The following is a 15,249-nucleotide window of genomic DNA, read 5'->3' as shown; positions in this document are numbered from 1 at the left end:
CATAAACATGTCGAAACCAAGTCCCAGCTTCTTGAAGCGGCTAAACTTCATGCTTATACAGGTAGCTCCTTTATTCTTGCACCTACATTTACAATTTTTCTAAAGAACTATTAAGAATATATATATATTCAACCTCCTTAACTTGTAGGTCCGAACACATACCTTGGGACGATTTTCAAATGTGTTTCAATCTCCAAATATTAAGTTTTCCACATTGAATTCTGCATCCAATGTCATACTAAATGGGAATTGGGTATCTTAATATCAGAGATTTGTAGTGGACTTTAATCTCATCCCTATAGCCGATTTGTGCACAAGATCTCTACTTAACCCTTTGGTTAAATGATCGGCTAAGTTATCATGAGTTCTTACAAACTCCACAGATATCACACCATCCATAATAAGTTCACGAATCATGCTATGTCTAACACCTAAGTGTCTTGGCTTTCCATTATACACTTGACTATATGCCTTAGCCAAGGTAGCTGCACTATCACATCTGATAGATATAGGTGATATCGGTTTAGGCCACAATGGAATTTCATATATTAGATTTCTTAGCCATTCAGCCTCTTTACCAGCTGCTGCTAATGCCACAAACTCCGATTCCATTGTTGAATTCGTGATACAAGTTTGTTTCTTTGATGCCCAACATATAGCACCACCTCCAAGACGGAATACCCAACCACTTGTGGAAGAATGATCTTCCATATTGGTGATCCAACTTGCATCCGAATATCCTTCAAGAACAGAAGGAAATCCAGAATAAGTCAACCTATAATCCATGGTTCCTTTTAAGTATTTAAATACTCGATTCATTGCTTGCCAATGGATTAAACTTGGATTATGAGTATATCGACTCAATTTTCCAACTGCAAAGGCTATATCGGGTCTAGTACTAATTATAGCATACATTAGTGATCCAATAGCCTTTGAATATTCAAGCTGATTCACAGCAACTCCTTGTTGGGACTACCGCAGCGGAAGACACGGAAACCAAACAGGTCCTTGACCGGATCTATTTAGGTGATTATGCATTCGACTCCAATTTCATGCAATAAACATAGATCTATAGATATAACATCAAATAAACACATAATCATGCATATTCGATGTAGATTCGATTGTTACCTCATAATCCATCATTGGATTGACGTTGCTAGCTGCACCACCCGGAGATCCTTGGTTTATCGACCACGAATCTTCCAACCTATTCCTTTGTCCTTGATTCTCCATCCGTGTGGGCGGATCTCGAAGAACCAAATAAAAGTGATATGAGATCTAGGGAAAACCAACACAAACACGAAATTGTCTTGATCTAATCCTATGAATTAGGATAAAACAAGAACAAAAAACCAAAACCCTAATCTCCCTCGTGCAAAGGCACGAAAACCGAGGCAAGAGGGGAGAGAGAGAGCGCCGGTTATGGCGGGTAGGGTTAGGGTTTGTGATGTGTGGAGTGCTATCTAGGGTTTCCCATCTCTACACTATTTATAAACATGGACTTGTTGGGCTAGGATGGGGATCCATGGAATGACTTAAGTGTTGGGCTCACCCATTAGATAAATTACTAATTAAATCAAATGACCCATGATTTAATATATTATCAATGGAATATTATTTTGTTCCACTAAAGAATAATATTGCACTCCCACTTAAATCACCAAATTACAAATAACTTGGGTCCATTTTATTTTATAATATTTCCCGCGTTTAAGATTATCTTGATCCATCAATTTAATTCTTTTGTCTGCTATGTGACTAGAATTAAATTAATTCTCCAAAGAGTTTTTCTAGTTTGAAACTTTATTTATTATTCGTGGAATATTATTCCAACTGCGCAGTTTTCTGAATAATAAATTCCTCTTTCAAACACCTCATTGGGGATCACCCTTTTAGGGATTTAATCATACCACACTGGGCACGCGAATTCTATGAAATAATATTCCAATACCTTCACGTTATTCAATTACTACCACCCAAGATATCATGAACTTGAGTTACGTACAAACTCTCACATATTGATAAGTCAAAGTGGCGTTTGATTGAATAAACAATATTGATATTAATATCATAGACTAGAAAATACTAAACTTTCTGGAATATATTCTTTCAGTAGATAGCAATAAAGAATACATTTCGGATTAGATCCTTTCAGTGCTTTACCACACAGGTGTTACTAATCTCTTCTTAGGTAAGAGAGAATTATCACAAACACCGCAACCGTACCAATAGGTAGCCAAAGCCTATCTATGTTGTGAATACATTTTTCTTCTTACTAGATCTGGCCAAGTCCCCTACTGGAAAACTCATGAGGAGATTCATCGAATTTCCCTACTTGACCTTCTTAGTAAAAAGCCTTAGACTTGTTTATTATATTTCAATAATAAACCATTATATTATATTATTTATTCTCATAATTAGGTAAGCAAGTGGACGTGGCATTTCTCGTATACATGCACAAGCTGACTGTACAAAGGCATGTACGCTCGAAGCATCTTTTAGTATACAAACCCCAACACTCCTTTATTAGGCACGAGTTTTGCACTAGGATCAAAAGGAGTCTTAACTGAAGAACAATCTTTGAAGTTGAACTTTTCCAACACTTTCTCAATATAATGTGATTGAGAAATGGAAATTCCTTGTTCTCCATGTGTGATCTTAATTCCAAGAATCACATCAGCCTTCCCGATGTCTTTCATTCCAAACTTAGATGACAAAAATTCCTTTGTTTTATCAACTTGATCTTGGTCAGTACCAAAGATCAACATGTCATCCACATATAGGCAAATGATAACCCCTTTAACGGTAGCATCAAATTTGCTATATACACACTTGTCTGCTTGGTTTAATATAAAATCATTCGACAACACCATGTCATCAAACTTTTGATGCCATTTCTTGGGGGCTTGCTTTAGTCCATAAAGAGATTTTACCAACTTACAAACCTTATGTTCATTACCAGGCATGACAAAGCCTTCTGGTTGTTTGATATAAATCTCTTCATTTAATTCACCATTCAAGAAGACAGTCTTAAAATCCATTTGTTGAATTACAAGATTATGTATAGCAGCAAGTGCTAACAATAATCTAATTGTGGAAATCCTAGCAACAGGAGCATAGGTATCAAAGTAGTCAATGCCTTCCTTTCGTCTAAAGCCTTGGATAACCAATCTGGCTTTATATTTGTCTATGCTTCCATCCACCTTCATCTTCGTTTTGAAGATCCATTTGCTATTTAAAGCTTCACAACCAGGTGGTAAATCAGTCAGTATCCAAGTACCATTTTGGATTATAGAATCCATCTCCTCTTGGATTGCCTCTTTCCAAAATGCAGAATCTCTTGAAGCCATAGCTTCTTTGTAGGTCCTTGGATCATCACCAATAGTAAAGCAATATTGATATTGAAAATTAATTTCATTTCTTGATCCTTCAAGTAAGTACAATTGGAAATCATTTCCAAAAGACTTAGCTTTTCTTGCCCTACTACTTCTCCTAGCCTCAGGAGGTGTATCCATCACTTTTCCAGTTATATTATCAGAGTTACTAGACCTTGCAATCATGCCTCCAAGTTTAGGTATAGATGTGAATCTATCCTCATTGCCAAATTCAACATCTCTTGACTCAATAATAGAGTGCACAGATACATAGTCATTGGGTTCTAAGACATAGAACCTATAGCAAACAGAATTTTCTGCATACCCCAGAAACACACAATCTATACCTCTTTGACCTATGGTTTTCATTTTAGGGTCAGTTAGTCTTACCACTGCTCGACAACCCCAAACTCTGAGATAACTCAATTTTGGTGGTTTCTTATGCCAAAATTCATAAGGGGTTATCTTGTTCCTTTTATTAGGAACTCTATTCAACAAATAACAGGCTGTTAACATAGCCTCACCCCAAAATCCTTCACTTAGGCCAGAATAACACAACATTGAATTAATCATTTCTTTCAACGTTCTATTCTTTCTTTTAGCTACACCATTTTGTTGTGGTGTATATGGAGCAGTCGTTTGATGTACTATACCAGTCGATTCAAAATACGCTGGATCATAATACTCACCTCCCCTATCAGTGCGAAGAGTTTTAATCTTCACACTATGATAAAGCTCTAAACTTTCTTTAAAGATTTTAAATTTATCAAGAGCTTCATCTTTTGAATGACAGAGATAGACATGGCAAAATCTAGTAGCATCATCAATAAAAGTAACTACATACTTTTTATTACCAAGTGATGGAGTTGAATGAAAATCACACAGATCACTATGTATAAGTTCTAAAACCTTAGTAACTTTATTGACATTCTTATTGAAAGGTTGTCTAGTTATTTTAGTTAACATGCAAGTTTTACATTTTTCATTGTTCAACTCGAATGCTGGTATCAAACTCATTTTCGACATATCTTTCAATCTCTTATAATGTACAAGTCCAAGTCTAGCATGCCACAATTCTGATTTACTAACATGATTACTAATACTTGTAGAGGTCATGCAAACAGAATTATTAACAAAAGAGACATCTAGATTCAACCTAAACATGCCACATAGATAACCAAATCCAATAAAATTACCATGCCTTGACAGAATGTATTTGTCACTTTCTAACACTTGTTTATATCCACAATTATTTAATACAATGCCAGAAACTAGATTCTTACGAATACCAGGTACATACACAACATTTTCTAATACTAAGGAATTTCCAGAAGTAAATACTAGGCTAACAGATCCTATTCCCTTGATTGGTTCAGTTGCAACGTTGCCCATCTTCAACGAAGATCCATCTTCAATTGGTTTAAAATCCTTGAACCATTGACGATCCTTGCACACATGACATGTTGCACTCGAATCAATCCACCATGACAGATCATCATCCTGCACATAAAATGCTTCAGAGATTATTGATGCATAATAATTCTCAACAGAATGATTATTAGGTACAGAAAACGAACCCGATTGCTCTCGGGATCCTTGGATCCACTGAACCAGCCTCGTTTTTCCCTTTTCCTCCACCCTTTCCAGACTTACAATCCTTCTTGAAGTGCCCATATTTGCCACACTTCCAGCAAGTCAGTTTAGGCTTCTTATTTCCATCCTTACTGTTATACCCTTGAAACTTCTGTTTCTCTTTACCAGCCTTTGAGGATTCACCCTCTTCCACCATGTTCACAGAAGAATCAACCATGTTTTTAGTATTACCAACAGAACTCTTTTCCATATCTCGTATGGACTGTTCAATCTGGAAATCACTTCCAAGTTCGACCAAGTTCAATTCCTCCTTCTTGTGTTTCAGATTATTTTTAAAATCCTTCCAAGAAGGTGGCAGTTTATCAATAATACTAGAGACAGAAATGGATTTATCCATTTTCATATCATATTGGGAAAACTGTCCTAATATCCTCAACAATTCGTTGTATTGTTCCATGACAGGCCTCGAATCAACCATTTTATAGTTAATAAAGTTACCAACAAGAAATTTCTTGCTAGAGGCATCTTCTGCCATATAGTATTTGGCTTCGAGGGAATCCCACAATTCCTTAGCAGATACAACATTTTGATACACATCAAATAGAGAATCAGACATACCGTTTAAGATGTGACCACGGCATATGTAGTCATCGTTCTCCCACTTCATCCGCCTCCTCGTCTGTTCCAGAGTTTCATTTTCAACAGCCTCGGGCATGGGAGTACTCAGAACGTACACCACCTTGAGATTTGTCAGCATGAAATGCATCTTCTTTTGCCAGCGTCTAAAGTCCTGGCCAGCAAACTTATCCAACTTCGCGAAACCTTTCGCTCCTTCCTTCATCGTTTCTTTGTTCGACATTATTGATTTGATCTTTGTTAGGGAGATTCAATATATAGAACAGAAAAACGGATATCTGAAAGTCGTGATAATCACTTTCAGATCAAATCAATTTCGGTGGTTCTACCAAACTTATTTGATCGGATAAAATTCAGAGAAAATCAGCAAATTCATATGTGTATTCGAGATATATGAACCAGAAGAATTGATCAGATTTTGAAGAAGACGAACCGGTGCAGCTGTTGATGAAACAGTGCATCCGTTGGGAATATTAACCGAAAATAACTGATTTTCAAAAGGTTTCTGAAATTGCAAATTAGTCCTTTGACTTTCAAAAATTATATTTTCGGATGAATTTCTAATACAACAACTTCGTTGGACCCCGCCAGGTGCTCTGTCCCTTGGACCCCGCCAGGGGCTGCCGCCCCTTGGACCCCGCTACCCGGGGGCGCTGGCTTCGGACCTCCGTTCATCTGTTTAGGGCCTTCGCCCCTAACATCATAATGAATTCAAATAAGTGTGCACTCCGCACCTTCATACTTAAATGATGTATCATTATAACAATAACCGATCAATCAAGTTAATCTAATTACACTAAAATATCCAACAACTACTTGATATCTTATACACTTTTGAGTGAGGTGAATAAACACACATATATACATCCGAGTGAAGCATGAATCCAAGGTGATATACGAGTTAGTAGTAAAAGTGCATTCGACAGCTTAACTTGATGGAATTTGTATTGTGATATGCTCCTTTATTCCGTATTCTTTGAGACGATGATGATGTCTAAAATCCCTTTAAATCTAAGTCTTCTTTTAGTTTTTTTTTCTTCATTGCTCGAGGACTAGCAATTATGTAAGTATGGGGGAGTTGATATACTTGGATTTTACATGGTTTTAGAGGGTGGTTTTGTATGAATTTGAGCATATTTCGCCTATTATTAGGCGTGTTTATATCTACTTCTCTATTATGTTGGTATGTTGACCATTAAGAAAGTGTAGAAAAAGGTACAAAATATGTGGATGTGCAGCAGTCTTGGTTTGAGACAATATTTACTGGAGATTTTGAAGTCCAATCAGCCTCTAATACATATCAATCTCTTCGTCTTCGAAAGAGCTTTGCGTGGGTATCTTGCACGCCTTAATCGGAGTTAGGTAGAAGAAGTTATGGCCATTATACGAACACTGCGCTGTCCAGAAAATCTCACGCGGCCGGGTGAATTATTACCCTATAATTCCACCCGGCCGGGTGGCGTAATTAAGCTTGCGAGACTCCAGAGAGTAGCGAAGAAGTCCCACCCGGCCCTGTGAATTTCAAGTGGATTAATTCCACCCGGCCGGGTCCGTCATTTTAGCGTTTTTTTCAAAGCTGAAACGCAATTTTTTGATGAGGAAATAAGAAGGAAGAATATAATTAGGTCAATTCTAGGCATTCTCTACAAGCGACAAAACACTCTCTCTCTTTATGAAGAACTCTTGGAAGAAGATTGAAGATTCAAGCTTCAATTCCTCTGCCAATTGCGATTCGCATCATGATTTCCACTGCTTTTCCTTATTTCTTTTTGTTTTCTACCATGAATATGAGTAGCTAAACTTTTTATGTAGAATTATTGGTGAAGATGCATTAATTCAAAGTTTTAATCCAATTGACTTCGTTTTTATCTTGCTCTTGCAATTGTTTGAATTATTCTTGTGCTTTTTCCTAACAATTACTTGATCACCAATTGGGAGTGTAGGGTTTCTTAGAGTAATCGGGAGATGAAATATTTAACCTTGAAAGAAGAATAATTCACACATTAATTCAATAAAACTCGGGAGAGTTGAGGTTTTGAGTGGGATCTTTAATCTAATCGAACTATTAGGAGTTAGGTCTAAGAATTAGAAGGGGACTTCAATTATTACACCTAATCTACGGATTTCTCACATCGGGAGAGGGTTTAATCTATATTTGTGATTGATTCAACAATTCTGGAGACTTTAAATGGTAAATCGGTTGCGATTGGGTTAGGCTATGAGTTGCGCATCGGATCCTTGAATTCTGCATATTTCTCTATCATTTTCTACAACTTGCTTAATTGTTTTCTTGTTTAAGTGCTTTATTTTAATCTTTGATTTTATATGCTTTTAGTAGTTGTTAGTTTAAAACCAAAATTCTCGATCGTCTGGATAGTAGTTGAAATTTGTTCGTGGTACTTAGGTTTACACTAAATTGTCTCTGTGGGATACGATATACTTTTGCTTGCTGTCTGCTACGATAACCCCGTAAACTTGCGGGTATTATTTGGGTCAGATAAAGTTGAGTAATCTTTTTGGGATGTCCTTTAAAAATAGACCAATTTTATTTAAGGAATTTTTTTTCTCTAATGAGGTGGGTTACATTCTCCATTAACAATACTCCAATCAATTTTTTTTTATATATCTCTTATTTTACCAATTATTCATTAAAACTCTTCTCGATTCAAATATTGTCAATTTAAGAGATGGAGGGAATACACTATTAACTAGCTTAGAATTTTAATTGATGTAGATTGTAGATAAATAAACCTACCTAGTTGGTGGGTTAAATTAATCTAAGTCATACATGAAAAACAGTATGGGCTTAACGGGGCTGGTAAGATAATACGGGCCTATATTTCATTTATCTTGAATACGAAACAACATATGAAGTGAAGATAAAATCTCATTATCTTAGCAAAACATAGCTAATGGATATAAAGTGCAGTTAAGACTGATAATTATGTTGGTGCTTGTTGATTTGTGGATAGAATAGTCAAAAAATAAAATAAAAAAACTTTTTCTTATTTATTAAAATTTGATTAGTATGCCAGCTTATTAAAATTTATGTTTGTTTATCAAAAATAGTTACTCCATTACACTAATACTTTCTGAACTGAGATTGTAATTTCCCGTTATAGTATAAATTTTAGGATCTTATTAGTTACGGTATTACTTATTAGTAGTAGTATTTTAGTCGTAATTTTGTATTTCGACAATTTACAATGCCATTTTTGTACTAGTATCTTCTTTATACTTTCATAGGAGAATTTAAACCTATGGCACTTTTATTTTGAATATTAGCTTAGAATTTAAAATTAGTTCAAAAAATTATACTCCATCTGTCCCAAGATAAGCGACTCACATTTCTTTTTGGGACGTCCCAAGGTAAGTGAGTCATTTCCTTTTTTTTGGTATCCTCTTTCTTACTTTTTACTTTATTAACTCTCTTACTTTATTTACTTTCAACTTTACTAACAAAACTCCATTTCAATTTGATAGGAATTAATATGGGATTAATTCCTATCTAGAGAAATTATATGAAAAGAGATTAGAGAGGGTGGAAACTAGCGTGACTTTGAGAGATTTGAGAGATTTGAGAGAACTGGCGGTTTCTCCAAGAGGGAGAGCCGGAGGAGAGAACGAGATTAATAATTTAATTCTTCATTCTGCTTGATAATAATAAAAGACTCAACAAATATTTATAATATGTGTGGTACAAAAAGATCTTTATAAACTAGGAAAACAAATCAAAGCAAATCAAATCCTAACCACTATGGAAAGTAAATAAAATCATAATAACTAAATAATAATAAAACATAAATAAACTAAATACATATACGGAGAGAATATCAGCTCCCTTTCAGAATAAAATAGAATATTAGGTCCCTATCAACTTAAATCTCGTGCTGAAAAGTTTGTGCTCACTTATCTTAGAACGGAGGGAGTAAATAACAAAACGAAAAGATAGCGCAGCTAGCACTTGAGAAGAAATATGCGGTGGCGAGAAATTATGTTCATAAAAATCAAGAATATTTACAGCAGCCTAAAAACATGAAAATGCAGATAGGTAAAAGAAAACTAAGAGACTTGAACTGACCTTCCGTGACCTCAAACTGCCAATCCATCCTTATTTTTTGAATCAAGAAAATCCCATTAAAAAAACTAGAACTCTATGCAAAAGACTAGTAACTATTGCTATGGAGCAGACCAAAAAAGTGACATCTTATCTCCATACATACTAGGCAATGTAGTATAAGGGGTTGGGTAGTTTGAAGGAGCGTCTTGCGAGAGCGAATCCCATCAAGTCGCTCCACTGATCTCCGGAGCTCCCGTGGATTATGTAACCTGCATCCTCTATCTCCTTCCTCTTCTCGGATTTGAAAACCGATGCCGGCTTACCTTTATCAGTGTTTCCCCTGACGATAAGCTTTTCCCAGTTGGTGAATCCAGCGTACATTAGGTTACGCTCGGTAGCATGCTTCTGATATTCACCCCGTCCGGTCAACAGAAATAATGTGAAGCCTAGCTTCTGTAGCTCCTTGTACAATCTCAGCCCAGGGACTATTGCTGGAGCCTCCGTCAACTCTACCCAGTCGTTGAAAGAAAGTTCGTCAAAGATCTGTGATCTGATCAACACCAAAAATAACAGCTTAAAGTAGTCCATGTTGATAATAATGGATTGAGGATGCTCCCTACCGTCTACTAATAGGAATAGGAGTCCCGTTTTTTTCATTTGTTTCACATTTTATTTAAAACTAATACTAGTATTAGTATATATATAAATGAGACATATTTCACAAACTTTTTTTCTCCACACATTTCTTAATATTTCTTAAAACTCTGGAAATGTGGCTCCTGATATGAGTATATTACAAGAAGGATAAAAGGGAAATGATTGGTTACCCGAATCCATTGACGGCGTAGTAAGGGACATTGGAGAGCAAGGTCTCGTCGATGTCGAAAACCCAGGCGTCTCTGCCGTCGCCGGAGACCCCGATGGCCCTGGCGTACTCGGCCGCATTGGCCGCGACGGCCTCCAGCTCGGAGGCGTAGAGGTCGCCGGTGATGTACTCCTTGACGAAATCGACGCACCTCGCCGGCACGCGCGTCCAGGCGCCGGCGTCGTTGGTCTCGACCGTTAAGCGCCAGCTGCTGCAGAAGAGGTGGTCGGCGTCCAAAAGGGTGTCCTTTTCCGGCCTCATCTGAATGATGGAAGGGGCCGACCAAGTGGGCCCCGCGCTGAGGATCACGACGAGCGCGATCAGGCCCCATTGGATGAACGCCATGCCGGAAAAACCGATTGAAGAAAAGCTCTTTTCCTGCTTCAAGAAAAGCGCTTTTCCAGGTTTTCCGGTTGGGATGATTTGGAGCTTTTTCAGTTTGATTCAACAATTTATATATCCTCTTTTTCCCGAATATATAGCTCTATAACTGGAAATAGTTTTATGTCCGGTAATAATGGATCAAAATAACTAAATCAAGTACTAATATCAAAGTGTATATAAAAGAGCAAATACAATTAATATTTTAGGCATATTTCTAATTCTTATAAACAAAACTTTTATATGTCCTTGTCCACATATCAATTATAACTAGAAGAGTGAACTATAAAAATAGTCCATGTATTATGCGTTTATCTTGTCAATATACCCTGGATTTTTAAAATATTCCCAGAAAATCTTGTACTAAGCGTTTATCTCGAAAATAGTCATTTTCAATGTTTCGTGACAAAAATACCCTTTTGGGGGTTTAGGCAATTTGGTCTTTTTACATTTTAAATCTAATATTATTTAAGTGATGTACTAAATCTGATATTATTTCAAAATTGTCATTCTTCTTTCCTTTTGTCATTCTTCACTTTGTTTCTTTATTTCAATATTAGATTTAATTTTATAAAATTAAATATAAATTTAAATTTTTAAATATAAATAAATTTTTTAATTATTAAAATTACGATTAAATACTCCCTCCGTCCTACATAATTTTACTTACTTTGACCCGACACGGGTTTTAAGAAATTTAATGGAAAGTGAGTTGAAAAAGTTGGTGGGATGTAGGTCCTACTTTTAGGGTTCGTTTGGTAGCTATGTCATGTTTCGACTAGACATGATACCATTATGATAGTAATCATAGTTTCGATTAGTTAATTTACATATATTGGATGTTTGGTAGATTAAGATAATTGTGAGTTATCTTATTGTAGTGTTTGGTACAATAAGTCACAAGTAAGGATTAAAATTATGATTGTCAAAATTATCCTCATTAGTTTAAGTTAATTACTAAACTATCATCATTTTACCCTAATTATTCCTATAAAATCGTTTTGTTTAAAATTAACATCTTTTCAAGCTAAACTCCTTACAAAAATTAGCATCTTTATATCAAAAAACTTATATTTATTTTGGTATTCTATTTTTGTGAGCATTAATAATTTTGGACAAATTTTATGAATAATCAATTATTATTTTGGACAAATTCTATATGAAAATATTTTATCAAGTACCAAATTTTATATGTTCAATTTTTTTGAAGTTTAAAGCGTTTGTGGATTGAACAACATCGTATATTTATGTTCAAAACAAAAGCAATTGTCTTCAAGTATTACGTAATTATAAGTATAATATAATATAATGTAAATAAAGTAATATAATGAGAATATAATACGATTTAATGTAAAGTAATATAACGAGAACATAAAGTAATATAATGAGAATATTATAATATAATATAATGTAAATAAAATAACAAAGTAATATAATTAGAACAACAAATTGACATCAACAAAATTCTTAATATGATTTAATAGGAAAATGACGTCCTTCAATACAACAACTAAGTAAAATTGATGGGTTAGAAATTTTGATGGGTAAAATTGTATTTTGCTAACTTAACTAGGCTTCCATGATAAATAACATAAGATTTTGGGTAGTTACAAATATGACTAAAACATAAGATTTTCAGTGGGCTTTGTGCGGGCCGGAAATAAAACACGGGCTACTATGTTTGGTAACATAACTACCAAACACACAAATAAACCCAGATTAATCTCTTATCTAGGCGAAACATAGCTACCAAACGGCCCCTTAAAGTATTAGTTTTATAATAAAATGTGAGTTGGAATGAGTTAGTGGAATATGAGGTCCACTACCAAAAATGGTAAAAGTGAAGTGTGTAAAATTATGTGGGATGACCCAAAATGGAATACTGGGTAAAATTATATGGGACGAATGGAGTAACAAATTAATAATTTTAACAATATTTGATAGTGTCTATTATTTAATCAATAAGGTACTACAGACGCCTTAGTTTTAATTAATATTTAATAGTTTTAATCATAAATAGATCATATAACACGATTTATTCTGAAATAAATATGCATCTAATGTAAGACTAATATAATTTTCGTTTATTAATTTGGAAACAATAAAAATTAACTTGAAAATTTCAACACAAATTCACTTATATCAAATTTTTAGTCAACTTCATAATAATTTTAGTCAAATTTTTCTATACATTAGAATCGAATTTTTTTGATATTTAAAAATCAAAATTTAAAATTAATTTTATAAAATTAAATCTAATATTGAAATAAAGAACCAAAGTGAAGGATGACAAAAGGGAAGAAGAATGATAATTTTGAAATTATATCATATTTAGTACATCACTCAAATAATATCAGATTTAAAATGTAAAAAGACCAAGTGTCCAAACCTCCCCTCCTAAGGGTATTTTCGTCACGAAACAATGAAAAAGGATCATTTTCGAGATAAATGTTTAGTCCAGGGTTGTCTGGAGATATTTTTTAAGTCCAGGATTCATTAATTGGCGAAATAAATGCATAGTCCATGGACTATTTTTGTAGTTCACTCTGACTATGAAAAATAAAACAAGATAGTAATAATTGAATGATTGAATGTATGCTGTTTATTTTGGCCTTGTTTGATATAATTAGGTCCATTTTCAACATACATAGGTTGAACTAATAGTTTATTAGTCTAGATATAGTCTCCCAGGGAAGTAATCAATTGTTAACTTATCATTTAATTGCTAATTACAACTAATTTAAGGCTATAAGATTTTAGAAAATGTGTGGTCCATAATTTTCCACGTATAATTTTCGTTTTTATTAATAAAATAAAAAAGAAAAATTTCCAAATTAGGATTTTAGTTGAAAATGTCAATATAGTGTTTCGAAAATATCAACACAATGTTTTGAGAATGTCAACACAATGCTTTAAGAATGTTAACCCATTGCTTATATTGACATTCTACATGTATTATATTGACATATTTTATATAGTATGTTCACATTTCTGCTGTACGAAATATTAAAAGTTTTCAAAAAAAATTTCAAATTTTGACGTCGGAACATATGCATGTAGGATATCGTTGGAATCCTTATGAAATTATCTTTAATTTGATATATTTTATATGAATTTAAAATTTTAGGATTTCTTTTAAAAGTTAGTTATAACTAAACATGCAGTTAATTGACATTAATACCCCTATTAATATTTTTTGGAATTAATCATATGGCCTTATTGACGTTTTTCGTTGATCGTATTGACATTTAGGGATTGATGATCTAAACCCTTAATTTGAATATCTAATGGCTATTATTTAGTTGTAGTTAGCAATTAAGTTATGAGTTAGCAATATAACACTCCCCTAGTCTCCCATGTATCAGAATTAAGCAAAGTCAAATTCTAAATCATTGTCTCTTGACATAGTGCATCTAACATATATACTCATAGGGGGTGTTCAGTTTGCAAGATTGTATCCGTGATTAAATTTGTAATGTGTTTGGTTCACGAGATTCAACCCCACAACTCAATCCTAGATTGATAATCATGAGATAATTAGTCATAGCTAGCCTCATATGACTAAAATAATTTCACAAGTCAATCCTAAATGATATCTTGGTACTCCCTCCATCCCGCTTAAGATGACACGTTTTCCTTTTTAGTCTGTCCCAACTAAGATGACACATTTCCTTTTTTGGTAACTTTCTCTCTCCAATAAATACACTCAACCACTTTTTCTCACTACTGTTAAAATATTCATCTTTCTTTATCTCTCTACTTTAATACACTAAACCCTAAACCCACATTCTCTCTCTTCAATTAAACACTTTAACTAATAACTCCTAAAATCCCGTGCCGGCTAAGCAATGTTCCATCTTAGCCGGAACGAAGGGAGCATTATTTTATCTTGGAAATCGAAAACCACCATATACTTTATCTCAACAGTGCCACATGTTAGGCTTATGGAAGATAAATTAATATGGGGCAGGAGTTTTCTGCCAATTGAAACTAAAACAACAGCTAGAATGCAAATTTATTGTTCTCCCACACAATGAGTTCACTTTCAATAGAAAAAGGAGTTAAATTTGCACCAAAATATGGAGTAATATTTATCAAAATTTCATTTTATTCATGAGCTCGGTGATGTTCCCTAATGATTTGGCACTCTATAGAGGACTAGAGGAGTGGTGGTCTTGGTGGAATATTATTTCTACTTTCATCATTAATCCTAACACAATTTTATAAAATATTTATTTTTTATTTTTACATAATTTTAATAAATAAAATTGATAACAACGCGTTAGTACTTTTGTTCTCACGTGAGGGTCCAACCATCTAAAATTAACCCTCATGCC

General features: G+C 34.2%; 1 protein-coding gene across 1 annotated transcript; it reads right to left on the bottom strand.

The window, feature by feature from the left end:
* Positions 1-9,583: 9,583 nt before the first annotated feature.
* Positions 9,584-10,941, bottom strand: LOC125186306 (acid phosphatase 1-like). Its single transcript, XM_048082658.2, has 2 exons — positions 10,494-10,941; positions 9,584-10,216 (listed from the first exon to the last, which is right to left on the bottom strand). The coding sequence occupies exons 1-2, from the start codon at positions 10,874-10,876 to the stop codon at positions 9,829-9,831; spliced, it is 771 nt and encodes a 256-aa protein (XP_047938615.2). The 5' UTR covers positions 10,877-10,941; the 3' UTR covers positions 9,584-9,828.
* Positions 10,942-15,249: the final 4,308 nt, after the last annotated feature.

This window comes from Salvia hispanica, chromosome 5 (assembly GCF_029641045.1).
Source record: "Salvia hispanica isolate PSC_SH4W2 chromosome 5, Shi_PSC_v1, whole genome shotgun sequence".
NCBI lineage: Eukaryota > Viridiplantae > Streptophyta > Magnoliopsida > Lamiales > Lamiaceae > Salvia > Salvia hispanica.
The sequence above is the reverse complement of the archived record's forward strand: the minus strand, read 5'-3'. Positions and strand labels throughout refer to the sequence as shown.